General features: G+C 42.6%; 1 protein-coding gene across 1 annotated transcript in view; it reads right to left on the bottom strand.

The window, feature by feature from the left end:
- hydin (HYDIN axonemal central pair apparatus protein) overlaps positions 1-20,772 on the bottom strand; it is a 104,685-nt gene that overhangs the window by 28,081 nt on the left and 55,832 nt on the right. The window contains 9 exon segments of the mRNA XM_052152212.1: positions 3,875-4,109; positions 5,727-5,888; positions 6,152-6,193; positions 6,195-6,303; positions 6,427-6,531; positions 8,004-8,363; positions 8,366-8,401; positions 8,504-8,600; positions 20,152-20,249. Coding sequence (XP_052008172.1) covers positions 3,875-4,109; positions 5,727-5,888; positions 6,152-6,193; positions 6,195-6,303; positions 6,427-6,531; positions 8,004-8,363; positions 8,366-8,401; positions 8,504-8,600; positions 20,152-20,249 — 1,244 coding nt within the window.

The following is a 20,772-nucleotide window of genomic DNA, read 5'->3' on the forward strand; positions in this document are numbered from 1 at the left end:
CCAAAAAGCCATTAAAATTATATACAATGGTGCAATGGCTCAACTATCCAATGGTTCGTCTAGTAGGTTTGAGATTAATCAGGGTATTCAGCAGGGTAAGTAAGGAGTAAGGAGCCAATAAGGTCCTCCCTGACCTTGCACAGCACCAGCGCAAGAAGGCACACTGGGGTAAATACGCACTTGCACAGCCCCGTGGGCCAGCTGTGTGCCAGTGCGTCTGCCCAGAGGGGAGCCTCTGTTTGGGCATACCAGAGCGGGCAGTGGGAGGTCTCTCGGGAGGCGAGCAGGTCTACCTGAGCCTTGCTGAACCGTTCCCAAATCAGCTGGACCGACAGGGGGTGAAGCCTCCACTCTCCACTGGGCAAACGTTGTCGTGATAGTGCGTCCGCCATCACATTGAGGTTGCCGGGGATGTGAGTGGCATGCAGCGACTTGAGTCACTGCTGACTCCAAAGGAGGAGACGAAGGGCAAGTTGTGACATGTGGCGGGAGCATACACCGCCTTGGTGATTTATGTACGCTACCGCTGTGGTGCTGTCTCATCTGATCAAGACGTGTTTGCCCTGAACCAGTGGGAGAAACCTCTGCAGGGCAAAGAATACAGTCAACAACTCTAGGCAGTTGATGTGCCAGCGCAGTGGGGAGCCTTCGTGGCCCTGAGGGCGAGGTTGGTCACTGAGCACAGTTCCTGCAGCACGTCGGGATCAGGACTACCCTTGTGCAGATCTTTAAATGCCTTGGCCTGGTGGACTTGCAGGAGGGCCGTGGCATGCAGGGCGGAAGCAGCCTGTCCGGTGGCGCTGTAGGCTTTGGTTGTCAATGATGACATCGTCCTACAGGCCTTGGAGGGGAACACAGGGCGACCCTGCCAGGTGGTGGCATTCTCGGGGCATAGGTGTATCGCAACCGCCCTATCCACCTGGGGAATCGCTGTGTACCTGTGGGCCGCTCCGCTGTTGGGGGTAGTGAGAGCGGATGAGCGAGGGGCTTTGTGACGAGAGGAGAGGGGTGCTCTCCATGCAGTCGTCAGCTCATCATGCACCTCCGGGAGGAAAGGGACCGGGGGGTGGCGTGGCTGTAATCGCCATGCAGACCTTAGTAACCAATCATCCTGCCGCGATCCAGGCAGTCGGTTGGGAGCCCCTTCTCCCCTCGTGGTCGGCGGCAGGGCTACTCATCCCCTGGCAGATGGCCGCTGCTGCTCCGATGGGATGTACGGTTGTGGTGAGAACTCCACTACGGTCCGTAAACTATCTCTCTCTCCCGCACAATCCTCCGCAGTCGGCCTTTATCCCTCTCGGAGGCTTCATTAGCCTGATAAGGGACCGGGTGTGTATGATCACGACCCGGCCCCGCACTCCACCCTGCCACAAGGAAATTACTCTTTTAGAGAAAGTCACTCTTTTATGTAACACTTTTTTAAGATTTGCTCTGTCGAAGCGCCCAGGGGCAAACTGCACTGCCTTGCAGAGAAGGAGAAAACCGCTGAAGTGCGCTGTAGATCCAACAACAGTATCGCTCAAAGGTAGAGGAACAGGTGTGTGACTTGCAGCTCGCTGCATACTCGAGCATCGGCTCCGAAGAAAATTTCTGAATGCATTTCCCTGCCTTTATACCCGTATGTCCGGGGGCGGGACATGCAAATTCTGTCCGCCAACTTCTCATTGGCCTTTTTTCATAAATCAGAGGTATATTCAGCGCTCAAGAGAGACCCCTAGTGTCACTTCTTCGACACAACGTCGACGTGAGCGACAGACGGGGAAATAAAGTTATGGAGGAGTGGGCAATCAAGGACAAAGCAAAGTGCCTTGTCACAGATACTGCAGAAAATGTGATTTCTTGTGCAAGAATTATGCAAGTGAAACACTCAAGCTGCATTACACATGTCCTTAACACAACGGTTAAAAAAATCTTTTGATCAGGTTCCTGCTCTTTGACATCCAAAAACAAAGCAAAGAAAGTGGTCAACTATTTTAGAAGTAGCACCACTACCAGAGAAATGTTGACCCAGATGCAGCAGGAGATACACAGTTCTTAAACTGGTCAATGAGGTGGAAATACACTGGAACAGCACTTTTCACTTGCTTCAATGCCTGCGTGATGAAAGTCAGACTGTGGGAGCATCACAGCTAAAAACAGAATGTGCCAATATCATCAGGACCGAAGACGAAAGGCCATTGACATTGACAAGCACTCTGTCAACAGAACAACCATCCTAAACTCAACAGCTTACAACAAGCTCAAATATTTATTTGTCGTTTTTTTTTTTTAAATAATAATAAAAATAAATAATAGTTGTTAACTGTTGGTGTATGATGTATTCAGCCAGTGTACATGTACATTCACTCCCATTCAAATTATTTTCCCTTCACATTTCTTAGGTGGAAACCTGAGGCTCCTGTTTGATGGTGCTGTGGACCAGAGCAAACAATGATCAAATGCCACAGCTGATGCAGTCAAAGTTGATAGACACCTTACAGAGACAAACATTCAAAGAGCCGAAGATCCACTGTGATATTGGAAAATATAATATAGTGTTTTATAAGGCAGAGTATAGGGAAGAGAAATAGACTCATCCCCAACACTGTCAAAAAGTTTTCAATAAAAATGATTAAAAAAAACTTTTTCATCTCCATCCCTCTTCTGCCATTCCTACTGTTACAAAAGCACTATCACTACCAAGTCATAAGCACATTTAACAACCAGATGATCCCATCACACAATATGTTCTTATTATTCACATGTTAGTCCTGCACTTTAAATTGATGGATAATTTTGTGCATTTCAAACTTCTTTGGCTTACATTCAAACGTATTTAATTACTTTATGAAATACCCTGTCATACAAGTAGTGTAGGGAACTCACTGTTTCGGATAGCACTGATAGCAATGTCACCTCACAGCAAGAAGGTCCCGGGTTTGAGTCCTGGCTCATATTCTCCCTGTGTTTATGTAGATTTCCTCCAGCTGCTCCAGTTTCACCCACAAGTCCAAAAACTTGCAGGTTAAGTGAATTGGAGACTCTAAATTGCCCTGTAGGTGAGAGTGAGAGTCCCCTGGCCACTGGGAGTTGCATCAGGAAGGGCATCCAGTGTAAAACCTTTGCAACTCAAATATATGGATCACAAATGCTCTGCTGTGATGACCCTTAAAGGGAACAGCCGAAAGAAGATTCTATTATATCATATTGAATTACATGTATATTGGTTCATATTGGCATTTAATGGGTAAATGATTATATCAGAGGCAGAAAATCAACACACACACACACACACACACACACACACACACACACACACACACACACACACACACACACACACACACACACACACACACACACACACACACACACACACTTAGTGTTAGGCTTTTATTTGTGCACGTAACATTGAAACTACATTAATGAAGTGTGTGGTTGGAGCTTCATCTTCAGGTTTTTTGCTGCATTATTTTGTATTAACCACCAGATGGCACTGTTTTGACACTCTCGAAGCTTTGTATCTTTTACCAGAAAAATCAGGGGAAAGCCTCTTTTCCCCATCACTTGTGTGTGCGTGTGCATGCGTGCATGTATAAATATAGTGGCACCCCTTTTTGAGTAACACAAAAAATCTGCTCACTTTTTTTGGGAATGACAAGAGAAGATGGTCAGAGACTTTGTGCTGTCTCTTGGAGTTTCATGAGTAGAGAGGCATATCAATACGTCCACAGCTTGATGGTAAAATGGTTTATTGAGGATAAATCTTGTGGATTTTTTAATTAAACTTAAACTTTTAAAATGTCCCCACTCTGCTTTCCATTGTTATGACATCCCCTGAACACTACAAAATACACATGATAACTTTTAGGTTAACTTCTCAGCCGGTTCCCACTTCCTCCTTGCCCATCGGTATGGAGGTATGGTCCGGTGGTACTGGAGCAGTTCGCCAGAAGGCGGAGGAGCCTGCTGCCATCCGCCAGGAGATGAAGGAGCTGCTGACTTCTGCCAGGAGGCGGAGAAGCCCACTGCCGTCCACCAGGAGGCGAGGTCCAGTGCCATCACCTGGCATCATGGAAGACCGCTGCATAGCTGGCTGAGAACCAGTCGACAGCATGTTTGGGTACCGGCTGAGCAGTCAACGTAAATTTTAATAAACAAAAAACAAAACACATAAAACTGCTTTCCAGCATAACACAAAACACACAAGACTGCTGCGTGCATCTCAGAACCAGAAACCATCTTTGGGAAAAATGTATTTGAGGTGTACATTTTTTTAATTTGGCTCATGAACTCTGTTAAAATGGCGGGGCGGGGTTTATGACCAATACTGCAGCCAGCCACCAGGGAGGCGATTTAGATGTTTTTGCTTCACTTTGGGGAATGCACTTCATGTTGTCCATCTTTATATACAATCTATGGTTTACACTGAAAATGCAACAAAAAAAAGTGTACTACGTATACCCGGATGATGCACTTTTTCAACCATCAAAACAGAGTGTGGAATGTTGGACACTTTGTGCACTCGGCAGCGCTCACGGCTTTAAATTGCGGAAGGGGCAGAGTAACCGGTAAAAACTATTTTAAATAATGGAGAATATGACAACTAGCAAAACTTCTGTGAAAACAGCACCTTACAAAAGTGAGCTTAACACTTTACCATCATACCTTGCTCTGTGAATATGTATATTATTGAGATATAAGTGTTGAAAAAAAAATATATAATAATTTTAATAATTACAATTCTTGTTGCACTTAAATCTGTTTTGTATACTATTCTGATGATAGTGAAACTTTGTAGTATGGCACTTTTCGTACCACTGTCTCACTAAGATGATTCGCTTATGTTTTCCTCTTTTGTAAGCCGCTTTGGATAAAAGCGTCTGCCAAATGAATAAATGTAAATTTAAATGTAAATGTAAACTGAGGGTGCTAGCGTGCTAGCAGCAACACAACACTTTGTTTTGAAATGTCACTTCGGTCAGCTGTTAAAAGGCAAAGCTTCCGTGTAGTAAAAAAACATTAAGTGTCCCATTTGGGATGATACTACACTTTGAAAATTCATACACTATATGTGCTGAGTTCATAATAAAGTTTGTAATTGCATAGTGTACAGTGTGTCATTTAGGACATAGCTAAAGACTTTCTTTCTTCATCTATTGACTGTTCACATTTTTCCCATTCATTTTAATAGAAGTGAACCATCCCAGTTGGGCTGCTCAAACAAACAGATTGCAATTCTGATTGGTGCCGCAAGTGGGACAGAAATTACACACCACATTTTTGTGGCTTTTTGTTTATGTCTGTTAGCTTTGAAGCAATATTTATGTGTGTATCCTTCAAAATTTGACCAAATTAACCATAAGCATAATTAGGCATTTAATATGTGAGGACTACTTGGGCAGTACAAACATTTTGTACAAAGATCAAATGCTTTAGAATGAGAATATCCCTCCCCTAAATGCACTTTTAACAGACTATATAGCAAATAGCAAATCATGGTTCATGGCTATGATGTAACTAAAGCCTAATACTGTATATCTTAAAAAAAAAAAATATGAGCCCTTTGATATGTCCCACTCTAACTTCTAGTTTCAATAGGAAATACATCAACACAGGAAAGACAACTGCACTTGTTAATTGATTTCTTGGATGTCTTTAAGGGAAGTCAAAAAGTTTATGCACCTTTAAAGTTACTAAATTTCTACATTTTGTGCATCAGGCATTTGCAAGATTAGTCTTCTGACTGTAAGTATAATGTGACTTTAACAACTTTAGCAATTGGCAGAGGATCTTTCTGTACTGGTGTGGTATCCCTGTCCTCTATAGGTGTTGTCTCAGCATCTCTTAAATTCTCAAGCTCCTGTTGTCTTCTCTCCTCCTGCTCTTGGCCAAACCTGTCTAGTTCCCTAAATTAAGACACCATTTCATCATTTCATTCGTATATACAATTATTATTCTTTGTGAAATATGGATTAAATGTGGATTTGGATTAAAATGTGTTATTTTCAATTCAGAATTTGTTTGGTTGAGTTGTTTTTAGAAATTTAGAAATTGTTTCTTAAAGTTGGTTAAGAAAACCTGTCTGTAAAAATTTTCCAAACGTCATTGACAGGATACGCCCAACACAAAAAGAGTCTTATGTTGAATGTGAATGAGAATAGGTTGAAACCTATGCTTGAAGGCACTGTATCTGTTAAAGAGGTTGATGACAAATATGGCGGCAGTTGTTGAGGGCTTTCAGGACAATCTGGAGCATGTCATTTAGTGATTTGCAGTACAGTGTCTCCAACCCATCAACCACAACACCATGGTAACATTTTGCTAAGATAGGCAAAGACGACAAAATCACAAAATCATACATTGTCCACATATGCTGTGATAGACACAAATAAAATTATCATCAATGTATTTTATATTGGTATAGATGACTATAGAGTACAAAACAATGCATCTGCAGTCCCTCTGATAGGATTTCTACCAGCAGATCATCAGGCAGGAAGCAGCCAATCGGGTCCAGCTCTTCACACTGACTGGCAAACATCTTTGGATCTGACAAATCTGCAACAATACACACAGTAGTGTTTCCATGTTTTATGGGGACTTTCCATAGACATAATAGTTTTTATACTGTACAAACTTGATATTCTATCCCCTAAACCTAACCCTACCCTTAAACCTAACCCTCACAGAAAACATTCTGCATTTTTACATTTTCAAAAAACATAATTTAGTATGATTTATAAGCTGTTTTCCTCATGGGGACCGACAAAATGTCCCCACAAGGTCAAAAATTTCGGGTTTTACTATCCTTATGGGGACATTTGGTCCCCACAAAGTGATAAATACACACACACACACACACACACACACACACACACACACACACACACACACACACACACACACATGTTGTGTTTCCATGTTTTATGGGGACTTTCCATAGACATAATGGTTTTTATACTGTACAAACTTTATATTCTATCCCATAAACCTAACCCTACCCCTAAACCTAAACCTCACAGAAAACTTTCTGCATTTTTACATTTTCAAAAAACATAATTTAGTATGATTTATAAACTGTTTTCCTCATGGGGACCGACAAAATGTCCCCACAAGGTCAAAAATTTCGGGTTTTACTATCCTTATGGGGACATTTGGTCCCCACAAAGTGATAAATACACGCTCACACACACACACAAATAAATATTCATTTTTTTTATCATGATGGGGACTTCCCATTAACTTCTATTGTTCTTATTCTATGCTAATGACATTTTGTATTCCCTAACCCTAAACGTAACTCTCACAGAAATAAATGTTTTAATGTGCAAGCCATTTTTAGATTCGTCATTAGGGAAAGTGATGTCAGGGACTATTTATAAGTTCTCTTTATAAGGGACTGTTGGCTGGTCCCCACAATGTAGGTAATATCAGGTTTTACAACCCAAATGTCCCCAAAATTTAGGCCTGACGCACACCCATACACAAACATTGAAGATTACTGTAATGTAATGCACTGCAAAAATCTAAATCTTGATCAATATGTTGGTCTTGTTTTCCAGTAAAAAAATATAAAGACATACTTAAAACAAGCTTAAATGTGAAGCAAAATTGTGCAAGAAGAGTTGTTTATTTTTCATACCTCATTGGCAAATAGTTTTTTTTATATGCATTAAATTTACCACATTCTGTTAGATTTTTGCTTAAATCATTTTTAGAAATAAAAATTATCTTGTTTTAATGGCAAAAATACTGATTATGAGTGAGTGTGTGTGTGTGTGTGTGTGTGTGTGTGTGTGTGTGTGTGTGTGTGTGTGTGTGTGTGTGTGTGTGTGTGTGTGTTAATCAGTAGTCTACTTAGTAAATTGTCACGGTTAAAGGAATGGTTCACACTAAAATGAAAATTTTATAATTTTACTCACCCTCCTATTGTTCCAAACCCGTATGGCATTCTGTCTTTCATGGAACACAAAAGAACATGTTAGTCAGAATGCCTCATTAATTTCCATATTTGAGTGTACTCCTCATATTATAGTGTACTATAAATATGTGTACCACTGAAGCATAAGTAGGTCCGGAACTGCCTTACTTCTTTGAAATCCCTGTAATGCTGGTTTTGTTGCGGGTTGAAGCAGATGACGGGTTGACTATAGGGTCACTGGTCTGGCTGCCCTCCGCTGTGTGTTTGGCAACTCCCTCAATACAGACAACACCTGGACCTTGACCAGGAGTGTCCATCATATCTGCCGCAGCCTCCTCCACTTCCCTCTGAGCACACTCAACAGCAGCCTTGATGCATAGTTCTCTTGGCCTCAGGCCTGCAGAACTGCTCCCAGATGACATAGCCTCCAGCACCACCTCATCTACATTGAGACACGCTCCCCATAGTGTTTAGCCAGAGTAACTGCTGTCTTAGTTTGTAAGTTTGCTTAGTTGTACAGTAAAGCACGCAGGATTAGAACGACATGAGGGTGTATAAATAATTAGAAAACGCAGAAATTTGAGCAAATCTTTAAAACCATACCTGACAGAGGGGCACCATGCACAATTATAGCAATGCCCCTGCAATTTTGGCCAGCTATGCCCATATCTGGTGAAAGATATGGTGAGTGATTCCTCTAGACACAGGGTTGTATACAAAATCGCCGAAGGCAGTGTCAGCACTGCTATCGTCTTTAGTTAGGCCTGTGAGGAAAAGACAAATGTACTTCCATTCATCTGTCTGTCTGTCTTAATACTTATTATGCATGAAATAATAAAACTGTGAGATTTAATTTTTAATTAGAATTTTGTAATAAATGTTACATACTGTATATGATGTGAATAATTTAAATCTCAATTTGGATGTTTTGATGCTTAATTAAATGCCCATGTGACTTAAATTAGATGATTATTGTGTTGCAAAAGTCATTGGTCAGAAATGGTGTAATGTGTGAGATATGAAAGAATAGACAGACAGAGTTTAATTCTGATGTTTTATAACTTCACATTTTATTTAATTGTATGTTCTTACCATCAAGTCAACAATAATCCATTGTATGTGCCTGCCTGCATTACTGTAACAGTGTTCAGGATGGACAAGGAGGAGACGGGAACAGGCAGAACGGTCAATATAACTTTAATAACATGAATTAATTTAAAAGAAACATAAACACACAGACACACCCACACAGCGGCCGTGTGTCTTTCTCTCGAACTGGTGTCTCTGCCTCATCTTTATCCCCCTCCGGCTAAATAGGACAATTCAGCACAGGCCGTGCGTCCTCATGTCCCGGCCATGCCCTCTTTCTCTTCACAATTACTTATAACCTTCTAGACTTACTGGAGTATTTCCTTGTAATGTCCCCTCCTAAAATACTTGTCTAATTCTAATCTAAAGCAAATGTATGTTATCTTAGTTTTGAAACACACTCATTCTTTGTTATTTTTTTTCTTCTTCACATTTTAGAATAATAGTCAATAAAAGTCATCAAAACTATGGAATAATAGAAATGGAAATATGGGGATTATGTTGTGACTAAACTAAATCCCAAAAAATTAAAACTGTGTAATAATTTAGCCTCTTCAAATCTTGAATTTTTTCTTGAGGTATCACTCTGGGGTGCTCTTTTAACAGTATTGAAGGAGTTCCCATCTACGTTGAGCACTTATTGGGTGCTTTTCTTTATTATTTGGTCCAAGTCATCAATTTCAAAAACTTTTTTTTTTTTAATTACATTTTAGTTTTATAATTAAATAAATTAATATGGTGGCAACAATTATATTATACTAATTTCAAACATTTAAATGTACGCCTTCAGATAAAAAGATTTTTAAGATCATGAGAAACCTTTCAGTCAAGTGTTTCAAACCTTTTGACAAGTAGTGCGTCTGGTTGCACTTCGCTGAACTATACCTTTACCATTTGGAGTTCTACCTTCAGAGGGTGCAGCTGTCTCCCCTTTGACCTCTTTTGGAAAACCCTGTCCAGATTAAAAAAAAAACAAGGTGAGATTCATTAGATTCACTTACAATAATGCCAAAATGTAAAAACTGTGATTATGTAATCAGATGAAGATTTTTAGGAGAATATTTCAGCTCTGTACGTCCATACAATGCAAGTGAATGGTGACCAAAACTTTGAAGCTCCAAAAAGCATAGCAAGGAATCATAAAATGTATCCATAAGACTACAATGGTTTACTCAATCTTCTGAAGTGATTTTAGGTGAGAAGAGACTAAAATGTTCTTTCAAAAGATTTGACATCAGCATTCATGGTGATAATTTCAAGCTTGATTAAACTTCCTAGTGCTTGAAGCATCCACAGAGCACTAGATGGCACTAGGAAGTGTAATCGAGCTTGGAATCATGATCACCACGGAGGCTATTGTCAAGAATTTTTGTAAAAAAATGTAATAAATGTGTTCCGCAGAAGAAAGTAAATTCTGCAAATCTGGGATGGCATGATGTGAGTAAATGATTAGAGAATTAAAATTTTTGGCTGAACCATCCCTTTAAGTCAGTGGTTCTCAACCGGTGGGGTGCGACCCCCCACTCTCCCGGGTGGGCGCGAGTAGGCTACGATGGAAGGGAAAAAAACTGGAAAAAAATATTTTTTGGGCACATTTTTTTTATCACTAAACTACTGTCATAAAAAGTTATAGTTTTGTATATACATAACTCCTGAATAAAAATTAAAATGTGTTTGGACTGATTAAAAAAAAAATTGAACAAATTTGATTGGTTTGTCGATAGTGAGCGCAAATGCAGGTGATAAGCATAAGCGGTTTCATTAAGCGAGTCATTGAGTCGTTCATTCAAACGATTCGTTCAAATGGCCGATTCATCAAGAATGAGACAGATGTTTGTGAATGGGTCATTGAATCTTTGACTCAACCGATTCGTTCACAACACTGAATCATTCAAAACACGATTGAGTATTGCTGTGAGATGCGCTATGGCTATGCTGTGATCTTTGTTTGGATTCATCGGATCTATTTTCGCTGCTAAAATAGACCAAAACAGTTATTATTTCGTCTAAAATTTAAGTGACTTAATATTATTAACTTGTTTGTTGAACTGTCATATGAAATCAGTGTCACATTTTCAATCGTGAGGTGATGGTAAATTAAGTGATGGTCAATTGTCAGCTCTCTTGGTCGTCAGGTCATGTGATGTATGTTGCTGAACTGTATTCAAATGTTATAAATATAAAAACACCACATTTTGAAATTTAACTGCAGTATGTCAATTTAGTTTATTTGTGTGTGCTGCGCTCATAGACTTTAGAAAACGGCGCTCATTTGTTTGATTTCAACCGGTCTTTGCAAGGCCGTGAAACTCATATTTTGCTCCTTGCAGACAAAGTGCATGCCGTCACACAAAAACTAGACCTCTGGCATGGCCGCATCAGTCGAGGGAACTGCGACATGTTCCCCAGCCTTGCAGACTTTATCACTGATGCAGGCACGTCACACGATTTCTCCTCCCTATTTCAATCAGCGTCTGAGCACCTGTCAGCAATGAGAAAACAATTTGCGACGTACTTTAAAGAGGATTATCGCTCTTTTGCGTGGGTTCGAGATCCGTTTGTGTGCACAGCAAACGAGCTATCAATTGATATGCAGGAACAGCTTATTGAGCTGAAGAGTGACAGTAGACTGAAGGAACTCTTTAGCTCCTGCCCTCTTTCGTCATTCTGGGCAGCATTGATGCAGGAATACCCTGAACTCTGTGACGTCGCCTTGAAGATTCTCCTTCCTTTCGCGTCGACATATTTGTGTGAGGCAGGATTCTCAAAAATGACTGCACTCAAAACGAAATACCACAATCGTGCACAAATCGAGAGATTATGTTTATCAAACATTGAGCCAAGAATTGAGGATCTTTGCAAGGCAAAGCAGGCTCAGGTCTCACATTAACATCACCTACCAGCAAGCTTCTGTAAAAATGCAGATGATGCCTACTATTAGGCCTAGTAATAATAACAATAATAAAGCATAAATTAATATCAGAGGTCTGGTGCCAATTCCCAATTATAGCAATAGCCTAGTAATGATAATAGGCCTACTGATGATGATGATGATAATAATAATAATAATAATAACAACAATAAAGCATGTAACCTCATATAATTATATAGCAATAGCCTAGTAATGATGATAGGCCTACTACTACTCATAATAATAATAATAATAATGCCTGCAAGCTCACATTAGAAGTCTGGTGCTACTGCCAATAATAATAACAACAATAAAGCATGGGGCGGGGCAGGGGGCACTGGGGCCCCAACTGCAATGAACCAGCTTTGGGGGGGCCCAGCTTGCAAAAGGTTGAGAACCCCTGCTTTAAGTTATTATCAACTCAAAGCATATTTTAAATAATCAAGATCAGTCTGACCCATGCTTGCAAGATTAAACCTGACTAAAACATGAAACGGTATCAACAAATGTGCCGTTTATTGGGAGATCCTTTCAAATATCATATAGACAAACTCTACTGAAATATACAGTAGAACCCCTACTTGGGTTCCTGTGAGCTGTGCTCTTTCTAGTAGTCTAATAGTTCCACAGGCAGAGTATCACCAGGAGCACGAGGAGGTAGAAGTAAAACATTTTGAGAATTATATCCTTTCAACATCTGCAAAATCAAAAGATAAGAACAAAGGAAGAGGCTAGAAAAGGAGGTACAGACTCTACAAAATGATTATATACAGTAGACCATGTCCAGTGCTACAGTAGTGTGCATTGAACAAAAGCAGGTCCAAGGGTCAAAAGTGTTCCGGTCATTTTAAAAGCTTAAAATGTTTTCACTCTGAAATGATCCCATTAGAGAGATAAAAGTGTAACAGTAAATCAAAAGTAAAAATTGGTTTATTATCTCTCCTAAATAGTGGAAATATGACAAGACGTGATACAGTGTCTTTAATTGTGCATTCTCCTGACAAGAATGTAGATAAGCAGTAAACAGACAGTTTACACAACAAATATACAGTTTGTTATCTGAGACAAACATTATCACAACAGATGGTAAAAACAGTGAGATACACCTCCTACCACTGCCTGATCTAAGCCTTCCCTTGGCTGTATTACACTAACAATTTTTCTAGAGGCAAACATGTCATATAGACAAATAAATCTTGTCCCTGCAACATCTTAATATACAGTACAAATACAAAATGAATTACTAATCCATCTTATTAGTGATTAAGAATTAACTTGCTTGTAATTTGTAATAACAATGAAAAGAAATAGGTGTTCAACACAGGTGATTATAGGGCTTCATTAAAACTGATTAAAATTTGAATATTTAATATATGACGTCAGTAACTCTAAATCAAATAAAAATATGGGTAGGTTTAAAGTCATAAGTGCAAAGTCAGTGGGTATGGCCATAAAGTTTTGGTATTTTCATGCAAGCATGTGCTAAGTCTAGGCGCAAGTGGGTTTGGCAAAATTATAAACGCAAAGCGGTGATTGCTGGGTAAAGTGCAATTTAATTCTGAGGTTCTTCTCTGGTAATTCCATTGTTTTCGTTCTATTATATAATTAATTCCCTGTTAAGCACCAGCAATATAAACACATTCATAAGAAGTTGGTAGTGTAAATGGACTGCATTGGATGCAATTAATTAAAAGAATAGAAACATGGATTTACCTATTTATGCATTAACTGCGTCCTTGTTGAATGTCAGGCATTATTCTTTGATAGTGACATGCTACATTTATACGCTTGGAAAATGTGGTTCTCATCAGCATTTGGATTTACGCTCCATTAAATTATATAGAATGCAATAATTATTAATAATTTTCATCTATTGACAGACAAATCATGGCTAGTATTAACAGTGATTGTACCGACATGCACTTCACTTCACTTTTGAAAAATGCAGTTAATTTATTGAAACATGAAAATATTTTAATTACACTTCAAGAGAAAATAAAATATAGTCAAAACAACAAAATGGTAAAAAAAAAATCATACCTAAAATCATAACATTTTACTCTGTCCAAATTCTTCCACTGGCCCCTTTGCAGTGACTTAAAACTCACTTGACAACATGTGGAAAATACAAATACAAATTAGATCATAAATACATTTGTAAATATAAACATAACAATAATGGGAAAAACAATAACCTATAGATGTTTTAACAATCTAATACATTCTTGTTTCATGAAACCGCTATTGTCAGGGACATCATTGGATGTTCCACCTTATTTTGTATAAGTATGAACATTAACTTTTTAACCACCTGCTGGTGGAATATCTAAAATGCAAATGCAGGAACTGACTTTAGACTTTGTGCTGAGGTAAGCCCTGCTTTTGAAACGTCTTAGCCCAATGGCCTATTACTCAGGAAAATAGTAAATTGTGCTTTGTGCCACTTCATTACCATGCAAAACCACCATAGACCAGAAGGTCCACCCACAGATAGCGCAAACACTCCCACCCACACGTGCTTAATGCTGGCATGAAAAATTGCATGAGGCCTTGCGCATGGTTTTAGTGCACATCGCTGCGCTTTGCGTGCTCACACAAATAGAGCCCCACACAACCCATATATGTAATGTAATTTGACAAACAATTCATAAAGGCCATCACAATCCTTTCCCTACAGAATTTAGGCTGCTTTAAGTTATTCTAAATGTAATATTGTGCTCTGACAGAAATATAGTTAAAAATAGTAAAAATCTTATTGACCTAGAGCAGGAGAAATCTGGCATGCCACTGAGGTGTACAGTAAATACAGAGTTATTTTTCTTAACCATGCTTTTGTATGGTGATGGTGAGTGACAGTGATTGTAAAGCCAAGAATCTATAGGTATATGGGTACCCATTGCATTTATGTATATTACTCATCTTTGCTTGTAGGTTGTGGCATGTACCTTCTTTGGCTGTTCCAACAGACTGATGCTCCTTTCATAGAGCACTGGCATATGATTGTACAGTTGGACAGTGGTCTCCTGACACAGGCCACACTGGATGGTATCATACTACAGTGTGTCTGTAGACGCAATGAGGGTGGGAATGGTTAACTCTGCACATAAACGCACCTGCACTTGGGGCACTAATGAACATCCAATAGACATAGCAGTGATTGCTATACAATGACTATATACAACCAGTGTTGGAGCACTGGAGACTAATCTCGAGACCAGGAGCCCGATGCAACTCTTTAAAATATGTGTAATGTTTATCCATGTTGTATAACCAAGGAACGATCTTTAAAGAAGGGATTTTTAATGTTTTGTTACCTACATGTACAATATTCATGAAACAATGTCATATTTAGTATTTAAACAGGCGTATGCAGAGAAAGCTGATGACAACAAATATCATGTCTCTTGTACCATTCCCAAGATATAAGAGTTTCTGATTAAGTATGCACTATTTTTAAGTGGGAGATTTGTAAAACTCTGAGACAAAGGGTCACAAATCAGCTGTCGGAAAGGACAGTCCAGTCGACCATGTGATTCTGAAAAGTCACTTCTGATTGGCGCAGGACACTCTTGGGGGATTCGGCCAATCTCAGTTCAAATAGTTCCAAACAGGAAGGAGGCTCTCTCTTGACTCTTCGTCCTCTTGTTCTTGATCTCCTTCAGCCTGCAAGTGCATGGGAGGACCTGGTCGTCTGGTCGCTATGCTGACGACCAGGTCCTCCCATGTGAGATCCAAGGGAACTCGGGACTCCTGAGGAGGAGTGAGAAGGCCTCACTTCACAGCTAACCTCACCATTCATACAGACAATATATATTCAATCATACAAAGAGATCAATAATTCGACAGAACAAACTTTCGACCAAGAACAACATTATGCTCAAAGTGCTGGTGAATTGAATATTTTGGGTAATCCGATAGCAACTCGATGTAGACTCAAAGAAGGATGAAATAGTTCTTAAGGTATTGTCAATAGACTCCATAGAGTTCATCATCACTGTACTGATCAGTTATTTCACATTCTGTCTCTACTCACCAACCTGTCTCATGTATATTTGTTAGATTAGATTTATGTTCAGAATAGTAAAAAAGTTTGTCTGTATTCAAAGACTATTTGACTGTGGTGTATTTTGATAAATAATCTCATGCCTGTTTCTGAAAGATTTAGCTTCAAAGCTGTACCTAAATACATGTGATATTATTTTCCATAAGCCATGAGAATTAATCATAATTCACTTATTAAAGCTAATTCCTTACAGTAGAAATTGTGAGCTGATTGTTATGACTGCGGGAAGCAGGAGAAGGCAGACAGGGATTTAGGATCCAAACGCAGTTTATTCGTGATAACACAAAGTAAACAAACTCAGGAACAAATGAAAAGATCCACGATGGGAAAAACACAAACTAGAAATACTGGATTTAACACAGGAGGGGTGCAGGAGTGACTGGGCAGAGAACATCCACAGTGGGCAGGGTAAACCTGAAACAACAGACAGCAGGGTAACCTCGGACGGAACAGACAGGGAACAGGGTAACCATGAGCGAACACACAACGATGACATTCACGTTCACATACAATCAACGAAAGACAGGGACTAAACCAAAAACCAGGAGATATATATACATGAACATAGAACTAAGGGGCCAATGAACAAACAGAACATCAAACAAGATAACGAGGGAAGAAACAGAGGCAAGTGGCAAGTTAACGAGGGACAGGTGAAAGCAATGACGGAAATCACAAACGCTAACAAAGAGACTATGGAGTTACATAAGGGACAAAAGTGAAAACTAAGGAATGCAAAAAGTGACGAAAATGGTAAACAAGAGGGAACAGTGAAACAAGACAGGGTAACCGTTACATAGCCCCCCCCCTCAAGGATCGGATACCAGACGATCAACAAAAACAAAAAAACAGGAAGAACAAATGACCAATGACTGGGGGCACAAAGGGCAGACAGGCAGTCCAGGGGGCAACGAGGGGCAGACAGGCAGTCCTGGGGGCAACGAGGGGCAGACAGGCAGTCCTGGGGGCAACGAGGGGCAGACAGGCAGTCCACCGGGGGCACAAGGGACACAGAGACAGACCAAGGAGGGCGAGAGGGCAGATAAGCAGTCTCTGGGGGTGTGTGCTGGGAACCAGGTCGGGTGGCCTGGGGAGCTTCCACCGGGTAGGGGCGGGTTTAGGTGGACTGGGAGATGGCCGCAGAGCAGGGGTCGGTTCAGGGGGCCTGGGAGGTGGCCACAGGACAGAGGCCGGTCCAGATGGCCCGGGAGGTGGCCAATTGGCAAGGATAGGGACCGGGTCAGGGGGCCTGGGAGGAGGCCACTGGACAGGGACTGGGTCAGGGGGCCTGGGAAGAGGCCATAGTACTGGGACCGGGTCAGGAGGCCTGGAAGGCGGCCACAGGACGGGAACAGGGTCAGGAGGCCTGGGAGGAGGCCACAGGACAGGGACTGGGTCAGGAGGCCTGGGAGGAGGCCACAGGACGGGAATAGGGTCAGGAGGCCTGGGAGGAGGCCACAGGACAGGGACTAGGTCAGGGGCCCTGGGAGAAGGCCACACTAAGGGGACAGGTTTGGGTGGCCCGGGAGCTGGCCACAAGGCAAAGGCCGGTTCAGGGGACCTGGGAGGTGGCCATCAGACAGGGACAGGTCCAGGAGGCCTGGGAGGCAGCCTCAGGACAGGGACAGGTCCCGGGGGCGGAGCTGAGAGGGACTCTGGAGACGAAGCTGTGGGAGGTTCTGGAGGCCCAGGAGGAGGAGCCAAGGGAGGTGGACCCATGGAAAGCTCTGGAGGAGCAGGAGGCAGAGCTGAGGGAGGCTCTGGAAGCTCAGGAGGCGGAGCCGAGGGAGGCTCTGGAGGCGGAGCCGAGGAAGGTGGCGCCATAGGAGGCTCTAGAGGCAGAGCCCTGGAAGGCCCTGGAGGCGGCGCCATAGGATGCTTTAGAGGTGGAGGCCTGGAAGGTTCTGGAGGCGGAGCCGTAGGAGGCTCGGGAGGTGGAGCCGTAGGGGGCTCAGGAGGCAGAGCCGTAGGAGGCTCTGGAGGCGGAGCCGTAGGGGGCTCGGGGAGAAGAGCCCTAGGAGGCTCGGGAGGTGGAGCCGTGGAAGGCTCTGGGGGCGGAGCCCTGGAAGGCTCGAGGGGCTTGAGAGGCGGAGCCCTGGAAGGCTCGAGAGACCTGAGTGGTGGAGCCCTGGGAGGCTCGAGAGACTTGAGGGGTGGAGCCCTGGAAGGCTCGAGAGGCGGAGCTCTGGAAACTCGGAAGGCGGAGCTCTGGAAAGCTCGGGAAACTCAGAAGGTGGAGCTCTGGGAGGCTCGGGAGGCGGAGCCCTGGAAGGCTCGAGAGACTTGAGGTGTTGGGTCTTGGACGGCAGAGGTTACAGGCGCTGGCTCTGGGACGGCAGAGGCTACAGGCACTGGCTCTGGCTCTGGGACGGCAGAAGCTACAGGCGCTGGCTCGCTGACCGTGGCAGGCGTGGGCTCTAGCTCGCTGACCGTGGCAGGCGTGGGCTCTGGCTCGCTGACCGTGGCAGGCGTGGGCTCTGGCTCGCTGACCGTGGCAGGCGTGGGCTGGGAGGCGGAAGCCTTCCTTCTCCTCCTCCTTTGGGCGGACGAAGTTGGCCGTGCTGGCTCATTGACGGCGACAGGCGTGGGGGTTTCCTCACTGACCAGAGGGGCTGGCGAGTCGCATACCAGCAGCGTCTCCGCCACGAAATCACGGAGCGTCCAGCCGCGTGTCGCCGGTGGCAATCGCTCCCTGAGCGAAACGGACAGGCCATTCTTAAAAAATACCACCAGGGAAGAGTCAGGGAAGTCGGTGGCACACGCTAGGATCAGGAAGACCCTAACGTGATCCTCCACTGGGCGGCTTCCTTGCCTCAGGTCCAGTAGGCGACAGCTCGCCCGGAGAACCGCTGGATCCATAGTTTGGTCTTTCGTTCTGTTATGACTGCGGGAAGCAGGAGAAGGCAGACAGGGGTTTAGGATCCAAACGCAGTTTATTCGTGATAACACAAAGTAAACAAACTCAGGAACAAATGAAAAGATCCACGATGGGAAAAACACAAACTAGAAATACTAGATTTAACACAGGAGGGGTGCAGGAGTGACTGGGCAGAGAACATCCACAGTGGGCAGGGTAAACCTGAAACGACAGACAGCAGGGTAACCTCGGACGGAACAGACAGGGAACAGGGTAACCACGAGCGAACACACAACGATGACATTCACGTTCACATACAATCAACAAAAGACAGAGACTAAACCAAAAACCAGGATATATATACATGAACATAGAACTAAGGGGCCAATGAACAAACAGAACAACAAACAAGATAACGAGGGAAGAAACAGAGGCAAGTGGCAAGTTAACGAGGGACAGGAGAAAGCAATGACGGAAAACACGAACGCTAACAAAGAGACTATGGAGTTACATAAGGGACAAAAGTGAAAACTAAGGAATGCAAAAAGTGACGAAAATGGTAAACAAGAGGGAACAGTGAAACAAGACAGGGTAACCGTTACACTGATAGAATTAGATGTTGTATTATGTTTTCAATGGTGGAGAATAAGACAAATAATTAAGACAAATAATCTAGTTATTTGTCATTTATCTAATGGTTATAATGGTTGTCAAACACGAATAATTCTGGTATACATTTCCTTACCTAATAAGGACAGTTTAATTTAGTTCATAGCTCACATGTTTCGAGACCCTAAATTTCCTCCTAAATTTAGCATGGGTGCAAATTACCCTACATATAATGATGGTAAAATGTGTTCAAAATACATAGGACTGAGCTTGTTGTCATTGCAGGCAATCTCAATGCTGTGTGTTACAGGGAAGACATCCTCCTCCCTCATGTGGTACACTTCCTGCAGGCTCATCCTGACATGACCCTCCAGCATGACAATGCCTCCAGCCATACTACTCATACATCTCACATCAAGAACTGGCAAATCTGGTGCAGTCCATGAGGAGGAGATGCACTGCAGTACTTAATGCAGCTGGTGGCCACACCAGATACTGACTGTTTTGATTCTGCAAGCCCCAGAGCATCATACTAAAGCACACACACACACACATACACACACTATTTATTGTACACAGACTATTATACCGCATTTGCATTTATAAACAAAGCTGCAATAGCAGCCACAGTCAATTTACACTACAGTTTAATGAATTGCATCATAAAGTACTTCCTGGCATACTGTGCAGTGGTGACCAATAATCGCATAAAGACTCACATTGGGAATGCAGTCATCTTCAGGCATTTCCTCTTTTCCTGTACCAGGCCAGCTCAGCACACCCTCTCTTGATTTGTCACTCTCCACCAAATGTTTGCCTCCATTAGCAAATAAACATATTTTAACGGGTAACGGATGGGCAAGGAGGAGGCAGGAACCATCAATGCAAACTTTAATGACTCAACTTAAAACAACATAAAATATAGATCTGCACACACACACAGTGCAGCCGCGTCTGTCTCTCTCTCGAACTGGCTCATCTTTATCCCCTTCCTGGTTAATTAGCCCAATTCAGGGCTGGGCATGTGTTCTCACGGCCTTCCTCCGCCCTCCTCCTCGTCACACTCCTCCATCACCCGACTGAGGCCGGGGAAACCTCCGGCATGACAGCTCTGACAGCTGGATACAGGATCGGCTCCTCCATTCCTGGCGGATGGCAGTGGTTCCTCTGACTCCCGGTGGCCGGCAGCAACTCCTCTGTCCCCCAGTGGATGGCTACGGCTCCTCCCCGGCAGACGGCAGCAGCCAGGACTCCATGACAGAGCATCCCACCACCTCCCAGGTTTCCTCAGGACATGATGTTGATCATGCATTCCAATTTCCTTATAAATCTAAAAATGC

The sequence above is a fragment of the Xyrauchen texanus genome, chromosome 21 (assembly GCF_025860055.1).
Source record: "Xyrauchen texanus isolate HMW12.3.18 chromosome 21, RBS_HiC_50CHRs, whole genome shotgun sequence".
NCBI lineage: Eukaryota > Metazoa > Chordata > Actinopteri > Cypriniformes > Catostomidae > Xyrauchen > Xyrauchen texanus.